This window comes from Fistularia commersonii, chromosome 9, assembly GCF_037954325.1.
Source record: "Fistularia commersonii isolate RoL2024-O1a breed Wild chromosome 9, RoL_Fcom_v1.0, whole genome shotgun sequence".
Taxonomy (NCBI): Eukaryota; Metazoa; Chordata; class Actinopteri; order Syngnathiformes; family Fistulariidae; genus Fistularia; species Fistularia commersonii.
Window position 1 is genome coordinate 2,254,923 of NC_141292.1, and position 22,032 is coordinate 2,276,954.

The window sequence follows — 22,032 nt, forward strand, 5'->3', positions numbered from 1 at the left end:
GTACAAATTATCTAAAGGCATAAAATAACAAAAATGGAATTTACAAATCTAAATGTATTGTAATAAAACATATGATATAAACAATTTAATTTCAGATGCTTTTCCATTAACTGCATCCAAAGTGTCGCACTGTATCACTGATCGGATCCTCAGAGAGTTTTAATGTTACAAACTGATGTTACAAACGATTTAGGGCGTGCATTTTCCCATAACTCTAAACCACTGATTCCTAACCTGGGTCCAATTGAACCCCGGGGGTTCGGCGAGTCAGTCTCAGGGGTTCGGCGGAGGTCAAGACACACACCCAATGCATATAATTTGTGATGACACGCCCCGCTTGGCCATCACCGGCTGCAGGTGATCACGCTACACAGCTTGGCCGATCTGTGCTGCAGGGATTTTGGTGCGTTCAGTAGTCAACTTGTGACTGTCGTGATGGTACGTCATGTGATTTCTCTCCTGATATTTTAAACCCTTCATACTAATGATGTCGAGCAAAAAGAGAAATCGGTCGAACGAGTATGTACAATATGGATTCACATGTAAAACAGAATGTGATGGGAGTCAGCGTCCTAACTGCATGATTTGCAATGCCGAGTTGAGCAATTCTAGTCTAGCGCTGGCAAAAGTAAGGGAACACTTCCATAAGCTGCACGGAGATCGGCAGTAAATATTCATTATTATTGAAGCGCTTTAGTCAGGGAAAACGGTTAGTGCTCGTGCTTCAGAGCTAGAAGGTCCCGGGTTCGATTCCCAGGCCTGACGGGGCCTTTCTGTGTGAAGTTTGAATGTTCTCCCCGTGTGTGCGTAGGTTTCCTCTGGGTACTCCGATTTACCCTACCACTAAAAACATGTACAATAGGTCAGGATGAATGAGAATGTGTTTGTGAGTGCAACTGTGGGACAAAGGATGCAAATTAGCCCATGGCTACAATCCGGAGTGGTGTGTTTACATGCATGTTTCATGTGTGTTCTTAACATACACTGTCTTAAACGAATAATAATAATAATTACATTTGTGACCCACTACATTATGCTTTTTTTTTGTGTGAAAATCATGTTTTGCTAGTTTCGTTCTAGGAGCATAGTGATGTCGATGCATGCTTCATTTTATGCACAAGTAAAACATATACCAATGTCTTGAATTTGAAAAAAAAAAAAATCACATTTTATTTTTCCAATAGTGAAGGGTTTGGTGAATGTGCATAAAAAACTTTTGGGGTTCAGTATCTCTGACAAGATTAAGAACCACAGCTCTAAACAATAGTAAACCTTATCTTTATTGATTTAAGGTAATTAATAATAATAATAATAATAATAATAAATATATTTAAAAGCAGCGATATTCGAGGCGTCCACGCTTTTATTTTGATAATCATCAAAACAGAAAAGGTATTTCCGGTGCTCTTTATTGACAACAGCGCCCTCTTGCGGCCTGGCGGACCAAACTCGCTTGACACTCCCGCTCAAGCTTTTCACCGTCGTCACTCTGACGGGGCTTCGGCCCGCTGTCCTGCCACCGCCGCCGCCGCTGCCCGCCGCCGAGAGACGCGGAGGAAATGTGTCACCCGTGGACCGAGGAGGCGACACAAAGCAGCTTCACTAACAACGGTAGGTCTTCCCACGCCGCGGGTCGTCAGCGAGTTATTCGCCTCTCCGGCTCCGGTGACGGGGACGGTGACTGCCGCAGCCGTGCTAACCGGGCATCGGTATGAGACATCGTTTCCCGTCGTCGACCGGCTCGTCGAGGGGAAGCTAGCCGGTCGAGGAGGTCCCTCTGTCGGATCGACCTCATCATTACCCGGCGTGACTTCACCTGATGAATCCTGGTTAATGCTAATCAGCGCCGGGCCAGTGGAGGGACCACGATATTCCTTTATTTTCAAGCAAGTAAACCTTTATAAATGTTTAAATACCGTTCCTTTTTCGGATTACAAATGTAATTTTTTCCCTAACTATCTCACTGACATGTGGAATGAGCTTAGTGGGTTTTTTTTGTTTTTTTTTGATTTCTGGAATTGTTATTTTTTTTTATAATACAGCCCCCCCCTTTTTTATTGATTCATATTTGTGTATCTCTGTGTGTAATGCGTCAACGCCAGATCCTTTAGAAGAAAAAAGGTTTTTGTTTTTTTTTTTTTCTTGGTGGGGCAGAACCAGTCAGACCTGGTTAGGACTGAAATTTGCCCAGTCTCTTCTGTCTCCTGATGTCTTTCTTAGCTTGGGGAGGGCAGATGGGCCGAGGAGACCTGCGAATACTCTGGCAGCCGGTCAGGAAGGAGTTTGTTTTTGTATTTTGGAGGGCGAGAAAAGATCTGCTGCTGTTCCAAAGCCAAGAACATGATCCTGAACAATTTGATATGCTCCTAAAGTTCACATTCCGAGACGCAGATACGGTAACTATCATTCTCTTGGCCCATAGACAGCCAGCTTTCAATGAGATTTATGTTTTCTCCTCCGAAAATTGTGACGGAGGGTTTTATTGAGTGTGTCCGAAGTTTCCAGTTGCAGATGGGAGTTTGAAATAAGAGAATGTTTTCCAGAATTAGTGAGAAATTAGACAAAAGATGGACCAAAAGGGAGTTTTTTCATCTTTAAGCAGGGATTATGAATTCACAGATCAAAAAATTGCTTTTAAATATTTAAGATAAGATAAGATAAGATAAGAACAACTTTATTTATCCCGAAGGAAATTGTTGTGTCAGAGTTTCAAGTAAAACATAACAATAATAGATAACAGTAGGAAGGAGGGAGAATAAGAACTTCAATAAAATATTAAGTGTCAAAGTTAAGGCTATCAAGTGTTTTAAGGTCTTAAAAAGTACAAAGATTTGAATATTCCCTTCGGCTGAAGGAAGAGGAGTTAAAAAGTCTGATAGTCTCAGGTAGGAAAGACCTCCTGTGGCGTTCAGTGGAGCTCCTTGGTGGTATCAATCTACGACTGAAAGAATATTATTACATATTAATGCCCTTACTCCGTATGAAATTAATCGATTGAAGTGACAATGTTATGATTTTTTTTAGTAACTGGTGTTGCGTAATCTTAATTTGGATTAAAAATTAACTCTATCAGACTGGATATAGGAAGTTGAGGTAGCTGGTGGTGGACTTTTGGGTAGTTTTCATACAAACTGATGAATTGAACAACTGACTTTTTTGTTGATTTTATTTGAACAGATGCAAAGGATTCAGAGTTTTTTCAGTTCGTCTTGAAGGGAAAACTGATGTTTATAGTGAATTGGTTACAGCCATCCCTCTGTGCTCAGTCTTCATTTCTCTTCACTTCTACTGTTCCTACATGCAGATTGACCCTCAGCATATTTGACTTGAGATGAGATAAAACCTGTTGCTTTTCTGGATTCCATTGATGTTTTGCAATTTTGATTGTTTTTTTTTTGTTTTTTTAAGTGTCTACTATTAAGTCTGATTGTCCCAACATGTAAACTTCTGTGTCTCTTTGGTCAGATGTAAATTTCGTAATGATGGTTTTTGTTGCCACAAAAAGATTTCAACAAGAATTAACCATGACCTTGATGACTTAAAAACTCCATATTGATCCATACTAGAATTCTATATCTTTGCTGGACATGTTTTTAAACATGATTTTTCTCTAGATTTTGTCCAGATTCAATTTCTGTTGTGCAGCTGCGTTCGGTTCAATGTCACTGCATCTCTAATTGCCTGCTGACCGGTTCAGGGTGCAGGAATTTCATTGTATGAGACACTGGACAAAGCGTTAAGTATATTGACATTTAAAAGTCACCGTATAAATAGCAGCCATCTATATCCTTCATCTTACTGCCTATGATTTCTAACAAGTCAATCTTGCACCAGTTTTTAAATATCTCTGAGAGTAATTGATATTTAAATTACTTCTACAGGCTGCTTTTCGACTGTTGTTTTTTTTGCCACTTCCAGAGGAGCATCTGGCAAGTCCTGAGTAAAAGCGTTGCTCATTAAACCTAGGAAATGTCCAATCAGTCTCGGCCACACCAAGGAAGTGTATTTTTGTTTAGAATAAACATTGAAGATGTTTAGTTGATACTGCTTATGTACTTCTCTAACATGTAATGTCTGTTTAATAGAGCTGTCACGGTAAAGGCCTTGAACTACGGGGCGGCGTACATATTCACCAACTCTTGAGCCCCTTTTGTCCAGATACTGAAGTGGTTTACTCACAACTCAGCAAATGTCAGAAACATGAATCAGTATTAGGTTATATCCTGTTTTAAAGGCACTGTGCACCACAGATGCAGTCTTTCTTTGGGGGTTGGATTGGCGCTGGCTGATAAGGAGAGGAAGCACTGTCCTTGCGGGGAATAATTGCTTTCTTTTAATATAGAATCGTCACCGACGGTGCAGGTTCCTCTTCCAGCTCAGGTGTCCTCTTCCAGCAAAAGAAGTAATCACCAAGAACCGTCCCGATCTTTGAGAAATGTGAAAGGATAAGCGTGAAACCGGCAGTCAAAACGTATTTGCTCATGAATTCAGAATTCATGAGACGCCTCACGGTTCCGGTCCGTCACACCAGTAAATGCATCCATTTCGTTTGCAGAGGCATTGGATGTTGTTGTCGAATAACAATATTAGATGAGCGATATTATGAGCTGTGTGGATCATCTGTGAAATTCTGGATGCCAGAGTGAAGCCTGTTATAGATCCTTTTGTTGTTTTTTGGCCTTCTCTGTCTAGACATCAGAATCGGAAATGCGTTATTGATCCCTGAGGACAAATGTGACATTATGTGGTATATTTTGAATAGTGTCTTGAATTTTAAATTACTGAGTGACATTGCACAGATGTTTTTTTTTTTTTTTTAATCGTTTAGGAGCCCCTTGCTTCCATTTATCGCACAGTTACTTTGGCATTGTTGAAGATCGCCTTCTGTTGTTTTCCATGCTAGGATTAGCATTCTGGAACCTGTCAGTGCTTCTGTTTACCGTGTCTTGTTATACTGAGGATATTTTGGTGGCACAATATGCGACTTCAAATCCAAGTTTTTCTATCAGGCTCTCTTTCACTATTGTCAGCTCAAGTTGTCAGTAAGCGATGCAAAGCCGCCGTTAGAGCATTAGCTCCAGTCTGCATTTTTGGCTTCAGTGAATTATGGGATGATGTTGCACATTTGCCAGGATAGCAAGTTTCTGGTGTATCACCATGTTGATCGCCTTCCAAGTTTGCTGAAAAAGCAAGGTGGTGGTGTCTGTTTCAGGATTTCTGCTCTGAGAGGGGAATCCAAACCGGTTCTAGAACCCGGTTAAGAACCAGGTCTCTGTTTTTCAAGGTATCTAAATATTATGTCTCATGGCTCCTACAGTAAAAATGAGTGTCACTCCTTCCTAACCTTTCAGTATCTATGTAACAAAGGATGAATACATAAAAAAGCTCTAAGAAAATCTTAATATACATATACTAAAAAATGGTTGCCATTTTATCACTTCTAATTGATCGCTGCTACTTCTGCAGCAGTTAGCTGACCTTCATACCATTAGCTTCACTAACCAACCTCTCTTTGCAACCAAGATATTTGCACACCAAGTAAAAATGCCGAAAGACAGGGTGAATCGTCAGTGTTTTTAACGTCGGGACAAAACAAACAGAGCCTACAGACCAGCCAGTCCATCCCTGTTTGCGCCGTAAAGAATCCTGCCTCCCACCCCGCCAGCTCGCCCTGTTCTCCCCTGGTGATAAGAGTGACACTCCCTTTTGTCTCTTTGAAAAGCAGAATATTTAATGCCACTGGTGTTGATCTTAATCTTATCAAATCTAATTCCAATCTTTTCACATGCCTGTAAGGCATCGTCTTGGGCATTCGGACAGTATGAACCCCTGGTGTCAGCTAATCACTAGTTAAAGTACCAGTTTCATATCGTGACAACTACTGTATTTTCACGACCATAAGGCGCACCGTACTAAAACGCGCAGTCTCAGTTATGTGAGCCATTATTATATTTAACACACACATATAAGGCGCGCCTGATTATAGGGCGCGGGTTTTATATGCAATCCACGCCCACACTTCCCCCTTTAACGTTCTCATGGTGTCCTCTACTACGTCCGCCTTACAACAACAACACACACACAAGCATACAAGTGTGCGTATTTAAAAATAGAGCCGGAGCAAAACTGAGTTTGGTATTCACATTTTTTTTTACCGGTAATCATCATCAATGGAACCCATGGAAGTCCTCATCCTCTGTTTCTGATTTGAACAGCTGCGCTAAATCTCCGTCAAACATGCCATGTTTACTTTCTTCACTGTCAGAGTTACTTTCACCGCGCGGCTCCTCGGAAATGATGCCGGCTTTTGCGAAAGTTCGAACAACAGTGCCGGCAGACACGTTAGCCCGAGCATCGACAATCCATTTGCTGCCTTCCACTCTTAGTGAAACTGTGATCTCCAAGAAGACTTTTCGTACCCCGTTGTGGGTATCGTTACCGTGCCGATCCCCTTCTTCTGCACAGTGTGACTCACCAGGATGTCAAAAGTGAGCGGCACCTCGTCCATGTTAGCGATGTGGCTGGGCAGGATGTGTTTGTCGGCGATGTTTTCAGGGTTGTTAAGACATCGCATATACCTGTTCTTTTATGTACAATCAACGCCCACACCTCCCCCTATAACGTTCTCATGGTGTCCTCTACTACGTCCGCCTTACAACAACACACACACACAGGGCGCACTGCACTATGGGGCGCCGCATATTTTGAAGAAAATCTAAGACTTATGTGCGCCTTATAGCCGTGAAAATACGGTATAACCTTACTTGATTACAAAAAGCCAAAAAGAAACAAGCAAAAACATGTTAAGCTACAAGGGCTAAAAAAAGGAATGAATTACAAAAAAATCCAAATGCTTAATGCAAAGATAATAAAAATATACATCAGAGATGGAATTCACACATAAATCTGAGATTAAACCAACATCTCTGCAAGATCTCAGTAAATCATATTGTTCTGTTCAGAAATGTCTTTTTCTAGAACATACCATGGAAGTGGAAACGTCTTACCATAATGCAGTCATTCAAGTTCTCTTGTACTCTTGGTGGTTAAGAACTCTTGACAGTAGAAGTATGTAGAGGTGAATATAGCTAATGAACAACCACAAAGGAAAGCACCCCACCGTAGACTCTGATCCCAGCCTGCTTGAAATCCTAAACAACCTTGACTGAAGCTCTGAGATCAGGAAAGACTTAGTTTCCTTTTCAGGGTCTTGTATACTTATTATTAAAGATCATTCATTCAGGAACCTCGAGGGCTGAAAAATGTTTTACTAAAATGTGCTGTCAGTAGCCTCCGATATTTATAAGAGTAAAAGGTTCTGAGCTTTTTTTACCAGCTAGTTCTAGTTTTGCATCAAACCCAAACTGTCTGCATAATCATGGAGCCTCTGCTTAGACTTTCCAGTGAATCATTTCTTATCTTGAGATGTTTATCGCCTGTAACCTTCAGCGAAAAATGCCCTGTTTTCGGCTGTGAGAAACCAGAATTGCAGCCACTAGCGTTCATCATGCAGATTATTCTTATTTCTTCAAATTACCATCTGATATTGCATATTGTCATTGATCTGTCTTTCTTGAAGTTTGTCATTTTAGAAACAGAGACTGTTTTTCACTTTGGCTATTGTTGCTTTCATTGTAATATTGAGAATTTGATTTGAATGTTTTATTTGCATATAGTCCAATCCTTACTATAGCGTTCGAGTCAAATGACCGCAGGTGTAGCTACTGGCTTATTAAAATGTTATTGAATGCAATTTCAAAATAAAAGAAATCTGATTAGAAAGAAACAACATTTGGGTAATGTGGTCAATCACTCGAACAATTCCTATCAGAAATGCAAGTTGTTGTATGTATTGATTAAAAAGAAAAATAATATATAATAGATGGTTTATATTAGTGTTTTTGATCCTTATCTATGGACATTGTAATTTTTTGTGTGTGTGGCTCATGTGGTCTTTCTTGTTCCCACTTGATCAATTATCCTCTTTCATCTTGTCATACAAGTATATATGTACGTATGCAGGTATGCACGTATGTATGTATGTATGTATGTATATATGTGTGAGTGTATATATGTGTATATGTATATGTGTGTATATAGTTCTTATTACTTTTCAGGACTTAGCTTGACCTCAAGTAAATGGAAGCTTTGGACACTGGGTTTTTAGTTTTTTACTTTAAGAAGATAATAAATAAATGAATGTATGTCTATGTGTGTGTGTGTTTATATGTGTGTGTGTGTGTGTGTGTTTATGTATGCATATATATGTGTTGGTGTGTGTATGTGTATATAAGTGAATGTGTGTGTATAAACATGTATATATATATGTGTGTATATATATATGCATGTATATATATATGTATATATGTATGTATAAATGTATATGCATGTGTGTATATCTACATTCATATACACATTTATATATATATATATATATATATATATATATATGAAATTATTTTTAAAGCTATTCAGATATCAAAATAATTATCCAACTTAAGACACATTCACGGATTACGTAAAAACAGTAAGCTATTAGGAAACAGGATCGAAGGATAACATTTTTGATCATGTCGCTTTCCTACGAATTCAGAATGAAATACAAGCTACAAGTTATTCTTTGTTGTTTGTGTGTCTCCTCAGATAAGCCATCATGATTCCTATCACAGAGCTCCGGTACTTTGCTGACACCCAGCCGGCGTACCGTATCCTGAAGCCATGGTGGGACGTTTTTACAGATTACATCTCGATCGTCATGCTGATGATCGCAGTGTTTGGCGGCACATTGCAAGTCACACAGGACAAGATGATTTGCCTGCCTTGCAAGTGGGTGATCAACAGATCATGCGAAGCCATGCCTGTGCCAAACGTTACCGGTGCCACTGTAAGAGAACCCAAAGGCATCCAGTACGATCTCGACCGCCACCAGTACAATTACGTAGACGCCGTGTGCTACGAGAACAAACTCCACTGGTTTGCCAAATATTTCCCCTATTTGGTTCTTCTTCACACTCTCATCTTCCTCGCCTGCAGCAACTTTTGGTTCAAGTTCCCCCGCACAAGTTCGAAACTGGAGCACTTTGTCTCCATCCTCCTCAAGTGCTTTGACTCCCCATGGACAACAAGGGCTTTGTCTGAGACGGTGGTGGAGGAGAGCGACCCCAAACCTTTGGGGAAAATGAACGGTTCGGTGGACAAAAAGGCGTCGTTTGTGAGCGAGGACGTTGAGGCCAGTGTACCGATGCTCCAAAGAACCAAGTCCAGGATAGAGCAAGGAATTGTAGATCGCTCCGATACCGGGGTATTGGATAAAAAGGAAGGGGAGCAGGCCAAGGCCCTTTTTGAAAAGGTGAAGAAGTTCCGGATCCACGTGGAGGAGGGTGACATAGTCTACCGTCTCTACATCAGACAAACCATCATCAAAGTAATCAAGTTTGTATTAATCATTTGCTATACAGGGTATTATGTGCGCTACATCCGGTTCAGTGTGGTGTGCTCAGTGGAGATTCAGAAGTTGACAGGATACGACACCTTCTACTGTGCTCATCCGTTGGCCACCCTTTTTAAGATTTTGGCCTGCTTCTACATCAGTCTGGTGGTGGTTTATGGCCTCATCTGCATGTACACTCTCTGCTGGATGCTCAGTCGCTCCCTCAAACGATACTCCTTCGAGTCCATCCGTGAGGAAAGCAGTTACAGTGACATTCCTGACTTGAAGAATGACTTTGCCTTCATGCTGCATATGATAGATCAGTACGACCCTCTCTACTCCAAACGCTTCGCTGTGTTCCTGTCAGAGGTGAGCGAGAACAAGCTGAGGCAGCTGAACTTGAACAACGAGTGGACATTGGAGAAGCTGAGGCAGCGCATTACCAAGAACTCCCAGGACAAGGTGGAGCTGCATTTATTCATGCTGAGCGGGATCCCTGAAACTGTGTTCGATCTGGTTGAGCTGGAAGTGCTCAAACTGGAGCTCATCCCGGACGTCACCATCCCCCCTATCATCGCTCAGCTTTCCAACCTCCGAGAGATGTGGCTTTATCACACGCCGGCCAAAATCGAGGCTCCCGCTCTGGCCTTCCTGAGGGAGAACTTGAAGTCCCTCCACATCAAATTCACGGACATCAAGGAGATCCCGTTGTGGATCTACAGCCTGAAGAACCTCAGCGAGCTTCACCTAACTGGGAACTTGAGTGCCGAGAACAATCGCTACATCGTAATCGATGGGCTTCGCGAGCTCAAAAGACTCAAAGTGCTGCGTCTGAAAAGCAACCTGACCAAGCTCCCGCAGGTAGTGACGGACGTGGGTGTCCACCTCCAGAAGCTTTCCATCAATAACGAGGGAACTAAGCTGATGGTGCTCAACAGCCTGAAGAAAATGGTCAACCTGACCGAGCTGGAGCTCGTCCGCTGCGATCTTGAACGTATCCCGCACTCGATCTTCAGTTTGCACAATCTGCAAGAGATCGACCTGAAGGATAACAATCTGAAGACAATAGAGGAGATCATCAGCTTTCAGCACCTCCATCGACTCGTGTGCCTAAAGCTCTGGTACAACCAAATCGCCTATATTCCCATTCAGATCGGAACACTAACCAACCTGGAGAGGCTGTACCTGAACAGGAACAAGATAGAGAAGATTCCCAGCCAGCTTTTCTTCTGTCGCAAGTTACGCTTCCTAGACCTAAGTCACAACAATTTGACCAGCATCCATGCCGATGTTGGATTCCTCCAGAACCTGCAGTACTTCGCCGTGACAGCAAACCGGGTGAGATATGGAAACGCCTTCTCGTGCATGGTCTATTTATTTATTTTTGTTGCTGTTAGTTATTTGATATTTTCTATTGAATCATACAGCCAGTCTGGTCGTCCTCCCTTATCTTGTGTGCTTAAACCAAACAAAATCATGAGATAAGGTATTTGCAAAGGTCATAGCCTACAGTGATTGAAGGTGGCTTTCACTGCTTTAAAGATAAACACTTAACTTCTTTGGCAGCAGTGAAGTAGTTGTCAACAGTCTGTCAATAAATGCTTATCAAAACACTTTCAATTGCTTATACAACATTTACAACATTCTCTCCTAGCTCAAAAGTTCATGCTAAAAAAATATAGTTTAAGTGAAGAAAACCATGCCGATACTGACCAAACAGAGGCTTGGTTTATGTCTCACATCAAAATATCGATAAATATAGATCTCAACATTGGTTCTGTCTGACAACATGTGATTGAATCTCACTTCTTTGCTTGCTTATACAAAATGGACACCAATGCAAAAAGGACAGATTGTGAAACCCCTGATAATTTGGCAAGATGCGTCCTAGACTCTTGAGAGTGGGCTGAAAGACTGAATATCCGTGAATATTTTTTTTTTACATCCGTCTAGTTATGATGAGATCACTTAGATACGTACATATTATGACCGGGCTTAAATGGGACCAAAGGACTTGATTTTATGAGGCTCCAATACGAAGAGTCTTCAACTGTACAGTCTAAAAGGAAACTCGATAAGTTGGCTGTGGTTTATCAGCAGATTATTCTGGCAATAATGTCATCGGGTGCAAAAATTATGGAGACAGCAATCCTTAAAAAAGGCCCTGTTTCCTTGTTTCTGCCATCAGTAAAGTTTCAAGGACACCTGTGTGGCTGCAAGTTCAAAATGAAACAATTTGTGCTTATCAAACTTCCAAATATTTTGTGGGATAGGCATTTTGTACTGGGAATGCTGCGGCGAACAAGTCATACCATCAAATTAAAAGATCTTAAAGCGTGAGGTAAATTCAAGAGACATCAATTATTGGTATCACCAAAACAGCTACTACTCTCTCTGTTTTGCCAACCTGTATAGATCATTCTCACTCTCCTTACTATCCAACCGAGCATACAAGTCACCATAAGCCCTTTGTTTTGCCTTCGCTACCTCTATCTTTACCTTTCGCTGTATCTCCCTGTACTCCTGTCTGTTCTCTTCAGTCCTTAGTATCCCACTTTTCTAACGGCTTTCTCTGTATATACTCCTGCCCTTCTCATTCCACCAAGTCTCTTTATTTACTTTCCGTCCAGATGATACACCAAGTACTCTCCTGACTGTCTCCCTGATAACATTAGCTGTAGTTGTCCAATCATCTGGAAACTCTCCCTGACCACCCAGAGCCTTTCTCAACTCCTCCCTGAAATCCATATAACACTCTTCCGTTTTCAGCTTCTACCTCTTTGTCCTCTGCCATGCCTTTGTCCTCTTGATCTTCTTGTCCCCAGAGTCATCCTACAAACCACCATCCTATGTTGTCTGGCTACGCTCTCACATACAACTACTTTGCAGTCACTGATCTCTTTCAGGTGACCTCGTCTATACAAGATGTAGTCTACCTGCGTGCTCCTACCTCCGCTCTTATAAGTTACCCTATGTTCCTGTTTTTTCTGGAAAAAGGTGTTCACTACAGCCATTTCCCTCCTTTTTGCAAAGTCTACCACCATCTGTTCGTCGGCGATCCTATTCTGTATAACAAATCTTCCCATCACTTCTTCATCCCCTCTATTGCCTTCACCTACATGTCCATTGAAGTCTGCACCAATTATTACTCTCTCCTCTGGGGATATTTTGCATCACTTCATCTAGCTCATTCCGGATCTTCTCCTTGTCCTCAAACTGACATCCCACCTACGGGCATAGCCACTAACAACATTGAGCATCACACCTTCAATTTCCAGTTTCAGACTCATAAGTTTATCTGACATTATTTCACCTCCAGAATGTTCCTAACAAACTCCTCCTTCAAGATAACTGCTACTCCATTTCTCTTCTTGTCAGTACCATGACAGTATAACTTAAAACCTGCTCCTAAGCTTCTAGCCTTACTACCTTTCCACCTGGTATCCTGGACACACAGTATATCCACCTTCCTTCTCTGCATCATGTCGACCAACTCTACCTTTTCCTGTCATAGTTCCAACATTCAAAGTCCCTACTCTCAGTCCCAGATTCTTGCCTTTCCTCTTCTCTCTCTACTTCTGGACACCCCTTCCTACTCTCCTTCTTTGACCTACAGTAGCCCAGTTTCCATTGGTTCCCTGTAGGTCATCGATACCACTGGCGGTCGTTGTTAACCCGGGCCTCGACCGTTCTGGTATGATCTGGTTATTAGGTTTGATTCCCATGTTTGGTTTTGGCAAAAGTTTTACGCTGGATGCCCTTCCTGACGCAACCCTCTGCATTTATCTGGGCTTGGGACCGGCTCAGGGAGGGACCGGCCTGTGACGCCCTGAGGCTGGATTTGTTATTAATCATGTAGTAAAAAAAGAAAAGTGAAAAAATTGAGGACACTGCACATCCACTCATAAACAATTGTTGATTCTTCACCCTTTCCAGATGTTTCCATGCATATTTCAGAGATCCATATGCCAGAGCATATAGAGCATACAGAGTAATACAGCCCTGTAATGTTGTTATGACAAAGTCTTTGGTTCCAGTGCCTTTTCTAGAAAAGAGCTGCTGTATGTGCTACATTGTGCAACAAGCACCTACAAATGCTATTTTGTTTGGTAAAGTGCCAGGGATTTTTTTTTTTTTTTTTTTAATTGTACCCTGGAGAAGAAAGTAAATATTCATGCAGCCAAACTTGTTGAGTGTGCTCGTTGCCTTTTTAAAAATAGTAAGTTCTCAGTGATTGTAGATCAGCGCATTTGTTTGCAGTGGATTGTGAAGTTTATACTATAATGTCCGCAAATATAAATACAAATACAACATTTTCCTGCATTAACATTAAATTCCCACAAATGTGTCAGTGTCTATTGACAGATAGATGCTCCATGTTGTGATGTATGTATGTATACACACACATATATATATATATATATACACACATATAAATATAATAATATGACATATATATATATATACACAAGTGTGACCTATATATATATATATATATATGTAGGCCACACTTGTCTATAAGCCGCAGGTGATCATGTTGTAACAAGAGATATTTACAATTTTTTTTAACTTTTAATTAAATACAGAGGGGTAATATTCCGAACAGTGATGAAAAAGATTAAAAAGATTTATCTCCTTTGGAATTGAACAGCCTCAGAATTTCACGGTAATTTTGTCGTTTTGGTAGCATGAAGCTCGTTAGCACCCAAAAAAATCCATAAATTAGCCGCATTATTTTTTAAGCACGTCAAAAAATTAGCGGCTCACAGTCCGGAAATCACGGTATTTTGATTTTGTTAAAATTTCAAATAACTCTGCCTTTCTCTTCTTACACCCTTTTTTTCTTATCCCAAATTCAAAACCTCGTCATTCAAGGCGCGTGCTTTTAAAACTTTGTCCGGTGATAATATTTCTCTTCTCTCCTTCCAGATTGAAACTCTGCCGCCCGAGTTGTTCCAGTGCAAGAAGCTGCGTACTCTGAACCTGGGAAACAACTGCCTGCAGACGTTGCCCTCTCGTTTCGGAGAACTGACGGGTCTGACCCAGCTGGAGCTCCGGGGGAACCGTCTGGAGTGTCTCCCCGTGGAGCTCAGCGAGTGCCGTCTGTTGAAGAGAAGCGGTCTGGTGGTGGAGGAGGACCTGTTCAACACACTGCCGCCAGAAGTCAAGGAGCAGCTCTGGAGGGCCGATAAGGAACAAGCTTAGGCCAAACGTGCCGCTGCAGATGTTTGACGAAAATGATTTAAAAAGTGCGATGGCCGGTTTGGCACCGAAAAGTTTGTTTCTTGGACTTTTGGAAGGTGAAGAGATGACGGAGGAGAAACGTCAAGGCCAAACTCTGTGATGAATGTTGTTTTCTGAAGAGGCTCATCTCTTCCGCTCTGGATGTTACCAGGATCTGAGCAGTTCATGTTCTAATACGCCTGCTTGAGAAAGACCTCACTGTGGCAACCCTGATTATTAAAGATAGCCAAAAATGCAGAGATTGTGTGCACGATTCAGCCTTTTCCGTGAGCTAAATGTGCTTACTGGCACTTTTTTGCTGATCTTGACATATACGCTCAAAAAAAAAAAAAAAAAAAAAAGTGTTTGCCTGACATTCCTTTGGCCTTGAGACTCTTACTACTACTTTTGAAACGTTGCAATGACATCTGTCGTTCCAGCGCCGCGTGGCTCCGATGACTGGCAGATGTTCATAAAACGTGCGATGGACAGCCATATTCTCGAAACATGAAGGGGTTTCTGAAAACCTAGCATGCTTGGTTGGGTTTTTTGTGATCAAAATGACAGAGGAAAACCCCAAATCTTTGGCCTTAATTCAGAAGATAGGATAAAACCACACCAATGAAAGCTATCGAACATAAATTGGAATGTACTCAGTGCGATAATCTGAATACCCTGCAGGTGTTAAGTTATATAGGTGGTGTGTGTGTGTCACATCTGTGTGCTTTTCTTGATTTTTTTTTTTTTTTTCTTTGTGTATTCCCATGTTTTTCGTTAGAAACATGCAATAGGCTGTATTTTATTTTGCATGGGGGAATAACGGATAATAGTTCCTGTTTTATGGGTTTGAATTGGGCCTGAAAAGAAAAAAAAATTGCTCAAAACACAACACGAAATCGGGCACTTATAAGTGTCATTTGCCGAAACTGGTTCATTTTGGGCATTTCAAATGGGCTGTATTTTTATTTCTCAGTTGTGTTGTTTTTACATTGAGCATTTTGTGTTTGAAATGAAACATCTACCAGTTGTCAGGAACCTTAAAAGAGAATTCCAGTCTCTTTCACGCCGTGAACGATTGATAAATCGTTGGAATCGGTCCAGTATTGGAGGAAAAAAAAAAACCACACACGTTGTGTATCGCGGCCCTTTCGCGTCGGGGCAGTTCTGTTTTCGGGGCGCGCGATGTTTCCTGGAAGCGACCTGAATCTCACCTCGAAGGGGCGCCTGATGCCAACCATTTATTTACAAACCCATGATGACGTTTTGTTCTGCTTTCGATTCGGGCAGCAAGCAAATGTAACAAAGACATTTCCTCTTGTATGCCGTAGTATAGTAGAGTTATAAAGTTCTATACTTAAATTGAGTTTTTCCATTTGATACTACTTTATATTTCTCTTCCACTATGTTTCTGAGAGGAAAAAAAAAAAATGCACTTTTTATTACAGTGATAAATGTTTTAATATTCTGATTTTAATACGGCTTCACTGAATTTTGCTTTCAATCGCTTGACTCTAGTGATGTTTTAATTGAAGGCGGTTTGGTCTTTCAGAAACAGACAATGTTACTTGTGTGAAGTTATTTTAAAGTGAGGGTACACATCCACATCCCAGACACCGACGATTTACACTCGCCGCCGGTCTCATTCCCGCCCAATACTGAACTAATTCCAATAATTTTGTTAATCATCAATCCCCTAGAGCCCTGGACACAGGAGACAAAAACTGAGTTCTCCAATGGGAGATCTTTGATTCTGTTGTAGCTTAATATTTTGCAAAAACGCGCGATCTGTAACACATCCTGTTCAATACATTCAAGATTGTTAATATCGTCACTCAACTCTTACTAATAGTTGAGTAAGCTAGTTCTGAGGAAAAGATGTGGGTTGTTCATTTTACAAATGTTAAATTGAATTAGAACGGGTTTTAATCCTCTGACATAGCAAAGTTGATGTGTTTGTTGCCACTTTCTTGTTTGTCTCGGTGACTCAAATGTCAGCAGTTTATACGCTGGCCTTTGGATTTATCACGCTCGTTTTACTCGGCGTAAACACACGGTCAGCTGTGTTTTACCCATTCACTTGCGAAAGAAGCAGGAACCTTCGGAGATAGAGAAACCGAGCTGCAGAACACGCAGAATGTGATTTCAACATTCATAGTTCAAATTAGGACCACGAGCTTTCTTGTGCTTGAAGCTCTTTCCTTATTAACGTGCTGGATTTAATAGCATCATTTGGAATGAGCCCGCTATGTTTACTCCAACAAGGCAATCCTTGTTTCGAATATGACTTTACCTTTTACAAGCCTTTTGCCCATTTAACGAACGCAGACACCACATTCATGACTTGTAGCTTTTGTTTCATAAAGCAAACAGCTGTCATTCACAGGTTATGTGGTGTTATTGCTACCAGCTGTTTCTTTTTTGTTCTTTACTTTCTTGACTTTCACCGCAGTGATACAATGGCACCTTTGTTCACCGAGAGGCTGAATCCAAGTCCCCTTCGAGGGGTTATTAATTAAGTGCTCCAAAAAAGGCTAGTTTTGAAAGAAGAATCCTGGCTTTGAAAGTGTTTACAAGTAAATGTTAAAATGCCATTGAGGCGGTCAAGCACAGACTATTTCAGATGGAAGCAGAAGTGAATATGCAATTTATAAATGCATACTTTTTTTTTTCACTTTTGAAGTGTAATATTAGTGCTGCTGGTGCCAATTACGAGTACACCATTTTTTTTTTTTTTTTTAATATCCTGCAAACGGTGATCCTTCAAATGCCAAACAACTCATACAAATGGTATTCTTATGAATAGTATGTTTTGGTCTGGGAGCGTTTTAGCCGGCACGAAATTTAGGGACAACTCAAAGGACAGCTTGGCCAGTTCAAGGTGGGGGGGGGAGAAGCAAAATAGCCAATTGTTCCAACCGAATAATGCGTTTCGCGAATGAAATCACGTTCGGTTTTAAATTCCAGTGAATTTTTGTGGAGGTGAAGGAATTCCCTTGGTGATTTTTGTTTGCAACAATTACAAATGTGCTAATTTTCTCATGACATTCAGTTTAGTGTGTTCACTGAAAAAGCGAGCAAAGAATTGTCAAAACTGGACACTAATCCATGTCTAGATAGAAACGGTGATACCGTATTGCGGATTTTTATTTTCTACATCATAAAGTGTAACACAGACACGGATCTTGTAAATGTTGGGTTCCTTTAGCGACCACGATAAAATACCACGCACTCGGCATTTAGCCCATTTTTTAAAAAACAATCATCATCAAAAGCATGATCTGAATGTTGCCCACAACGTAGAGTGAGAAAAATAAACATCAGCAAGAAATTTAGGGGCTACAAGAAAATGATCTTGTAAAACAACAGATTTAGTGTGCTGTAAACTACTCTAAACTACTAATGACTGGAGCAAAGGTTGGGTACTTGTTTTGTTTTTGTGTGTGTGTGTGTGTGTGTGTGTAACCCAAGCAGATGTGTGGAAACATCTAAAACTTCCTTCATGTGTTTCACCTTGTCCTAAATCTACATCCAGGATTCTTCTAACCAGGAAGCGTCTGTCGTTTTCTTGACCTCCAGATCAGCGACTGCGGCCTTTTTTTTTTTTTTCCTGCACACTCACTTCCCCTCTGAGTCACAAGATGAGCACATTTAACCTCGAGTCCCACTCCCTTTCCTGCATGCCAGCGCCAGTGAAAAGGACGAGATGAGGTCAGTCTGCCGTTTTTGGTGCTTTGAAAAGAGGAAGTTCGGGTGACCGGCGGTAACAAAAAGCCCGGCGGTCGTATGATAACGCAAGCACTTTAAGTCGTATCATGTCACACACAGCCTTCTCTTGATACACACATTAAACCTCAATCATTGCATTTTAAAGCTTCATTCTGTGCAGCTTCACCAAAAAAAAAAGGTTGTTTTCAGTCTTGTTTCATTGACTAGTTTGATTTATTCTGCCATTGAATGCACTCATTTGGGATGGACAGATGGTTTGGTAGCGGATCGTCGTCTTCAAGAAAAGACGGGATTTCACCGCAGAACATAAACAAGTCTTGACAATCTAACAAACTGTTTGTGGAGGTGTTGTCGCCCCCCCGGTGCGGGCATTGAGTAAGAGTACACGTCAAGAATGTACACGTTTGGACGGTCACTCACCATTTCAGCCGGGGCTCCGGCCCCATGTATTTCCTCATCTGGGATCACTTTGCGTATTTTTTCGATTATCGCTTTCGCAGAAAGTTCAGACCCGTCGTCTTATCACGCGATCAGGGATTTTGAAAATGGTTTCGTTGCTTTTTGAGTGAGATCCTCAGAATCCGGCAGCATGGATGGGCGTTGATGCAGAATGTTGTTGTAGTATAGCCATACTGAAAGCCAGCCATTTAACCCCCACAGGAGGATCATGGTGGAATATAAATTTAAAAATTCTCTTACTGGATAGAATTGTCTTAATCTGCACTGTCTATGTCACATATGACAAGAAATTTATTAAACGTTGCCAAGTGGACTGAACACTGTTTTTACAAGTGGGACGTCGATCGACGACTGAACTTTGATTTCCTAATGTTCAGACACGACTTTTGTACTGTTCTGACACACGGTGAAATAAACACTTAACACGAAGACAGTTTGTGTCAATGACTGTGTTGTTTTTCTGTCGCTGAGAACGTTTTCTAAATTGCTTGAGAGATTCAGAAGAAGGAAAGAAGTAGCTCAGACGCCACGTTCGTCTGCACAGCGAGAACACTTTCCCAAAGCCGACGCTACGGAGACTTTACATTAAAAACGGTTATCTTTGGATGCTAAAAGTAGGAGTATCTAAATCATTTCAAATGAATTCAGAGATTTTTTTTTGGTTTCCACCAGTACTGTGTGTTCTTTGTTTACCCAGAGGGAAGCAGCTGAAACTTTAGGCCTGCAATGAGGCTCTGAAAGACACATTAGATGCTGTTTTTGGTTAAACTCCTTAAGACGAAGCTGAGCGGCATTTGTATTTCGGTGCCGAAAGTCACCTCCCGACAACTCCTAACTGGATAGATAATGCAGATTATTAGATAGGTGGACAGATGGATAATTGTTTGGTAAATATAACGACCAAAAATCATCTCAAAAGTCACCAGAGGTCACTTGTAAATAAACACATCAGCCAGATCTGGAACAGGAACCCAGTTCTGTCTTACCTGAGAACAAATAGAATCAGAATACTTTATTGATAATAAAAATAAACATTTTTAATTTGAATTTAAATAATCAATAAAACAAAAAGAACAATAAAAGATCAAAATAAATAAATAAAAATCAAGTTAAAGGTAAATATATGTCACGTGTATATATATTTGTATTTACAAGTACACGATTACATGTACTTATTAAGTATGTGGGGGTTGTTCAACAGTAAAATTTTTATTACACATCCGCAGAATCTGGAGAATCCTAATGACACCGACTGAAAACATGCCCTCCGTTAAAGATATCACAAACTTTTATCCCAGCTGGCTGCAGACTAGCAGGACTGACAATATTATTATGATTATTATTGTTAATTTTTCTCATAGCAGCAGTCTGGACAGCACTAAACTGACCGGCCGGAGGTGCATCTGTGCACGTGTCATGCCCGAACTGTCGTCTACCATCACTCTTTTTCTGTTCTTATCCTTTTTGTTGTCGTTTTGGTTGTCTATTCTCACCCTTACTGTCTTTTTTTGTCCTTTTTCAGTCTGTTGTCTTATCCTTTTTGCTGTTCACTCTCCTGTCTACTTATTTGTGGATGACTTTTGCAATCTTTTAATTGTCTCTCTCACTTATATTTATACTATTTATTGATACTGTCATTGTTGTGCTGTTGTGACAAAAGAATTTCCCCAATGGGGATCAATGAAGTATCTTATTTTATGGCAAATGGTAAAGATAGAGGTAGCAAAGGCAAAACAAAGGGCTTATGATGACTTGTATGCTCGGTTGGATAGTAAGGAGGGTGAGAATGATCTATACAGGTTGGCGAAACAGAGAGATAAAGATGGAAAGGATGTCCAACAGGTCCGGGTGATTAAGGACAGAGAGGGAAATGTACTGACAGATGCTAGAAGAGTGACGGGAAGATGGAAAGAGTACTTTGAAGAGCTGATGAATGTGGAAAATGAAAGAGAGGCAAGGGTAGAAGAGGTGATTATTGTAGACCACAAAGTTGCAAAAATTAGTAAAAGTGAAGTGAGGAAGGCATTGAAGAGGATGAAGAGTGGAAAGGCAGTTGGTCCTGATGATATACCTGTGGAGGTGTGGAAGTGTCTAGGAGAGGCAGCGGTAGATTTTCTGACTAGATTATTCAACAGGATCTTAGAGAGTGAGAAGATGCCTGAAGAATGGAGACAAAGTGTGATGGTGCGTATTTTTAAGAATAAAGGGGATGTGCAGAATTGTGGCAACTACAGAGGGATAAAGTTGATGAGCCATACAATGAAGTTATGGGAAAGAGTAGTGGAAACTAGACTGAGTGCAGAAGTCAGCATCTGTGAACAGCAGTATGGCTTCATGCCTAGGAAGAGTACTACAGATGCAGTATTTGCGTTGAGAATGCTAATAGAAAAGTACAGAGAAGGCCAGAGGGAGCTGCATTGTGTTTTTGTAGGCCTAGAAAAAGCATATGACAGGGTGCCAAGAGAGGAGCTCTGGTATTGTATGAGGAAGTCTGGAGTGGCAGAGAAGTATGTTAGACTGGTGCGGGACATGTATGCTCGCTGTGAGACACTGGTACGGTGTGCTGTAGGGGTAACAGAGAAGTTCAAGGTGGAGGTGGGACTCCATCAGGGATCAGCTCTGAGCCCCTTCTTGTTCGCAATGGTGATGGATAGGCTGACAGATGAGGTTAGACAGGAATCCCCATGGACCATGATGTTTGCATGATGTTTGCGGATGACATTGCGATCTGTAGTGAGAGCAGACAACAGGTAGAGGAACATCTAGAGAGGTGGAGGTATGCTCTGGAAAGGAGAGGAATGACAGTTAGTCGCAGCAAGACAGAATATATGTGTGTGAATGAGAGGAACTCGGTCGGAACGGTGAGGCTACAGGGAGTGGAGATCAAGAAGCTGGAGGATTTCAGGTACTTGGGGTCAACAGTCCAGAGCGTAGGAGAGTGTGGAAAAGAGGTGAAGAGACGGGTCCAAGCAGGTTGGAATGGGTGGAGAAAAGTGTCAGGGGTACGAAGGGATAGAAGACTTTCAGCCAGAATAAAAGGAAAGGAGTACGAGACAGTGGTGAGACCAGCGATGATGTTTGGACTAGAAACTGTTCCAATGACCAAAAGACAGCAGGCAGAACTAGAGGTTGCAGAGATGAAGATGTTGAGGTTCTCTTTGGGAGTGACCAGGATGGAGAGGATCAGGAATGAG

At 41.2% G+C, this 22,032-nt stretch overlaps 1 protein-coding gene across 2 annotated transcripts; it reads left to right on the plus strand.

Moving 5' to 3' along the window:
- Positions 1-1,467: 1,467 nt before the first annotated feature.
- Positions 1,468-19,267, plus strand: LOC147230925 (volume-regulated anion channel subunit LRRC8A-like). 2 transcript variants are annotated; one of them, XM_086151858.1, is made up of 3 exons: positions 1,468-1,611; positions 8,644-10,768; positions 14,360-19,267. In XM_086151858.1, exons 2-3 carry the CDS (start codon positions 8,654-8,656, stop codon positions 14,633-14,635), a joined length of 2,391 nt encoding a protein of 796 aa, XP_086007984.1. In that variant the 5' UTR covers positions 1,468-1,611; positions 8,644-8,653; the 3' UTR covers positions 14,636-19,267. The 2 variants fall into 2 exon arrangements, with proteins under 2 accessions (XP_086007984.1, XP_086007985.1); XM_086151859.1 differs by lacking the exon at positions 1,468-1,611 and adding an exon at positions 1,924-2,396.
- Positions 19,268-22,032: the final 2,765 nt, after the last annotated feature.

Bases quoted from the DNA above. Each gene is read 5' to 3' on its own strand.
- LOC147230925 (XM_086151858.1), top strand. From the start codon at position 8,654: ATGATTCCTATCACAGAGCTCCGGTACTTTGCTGACACCCAGCCGGCG. The intron at 10,769-14,359 runs GTGAGATATGGA...CTCTCCTTCCAG, and splicing joins TCGCCGTGACAGCAAACCGG to ATTGAAACTCTGCCGCCCGA.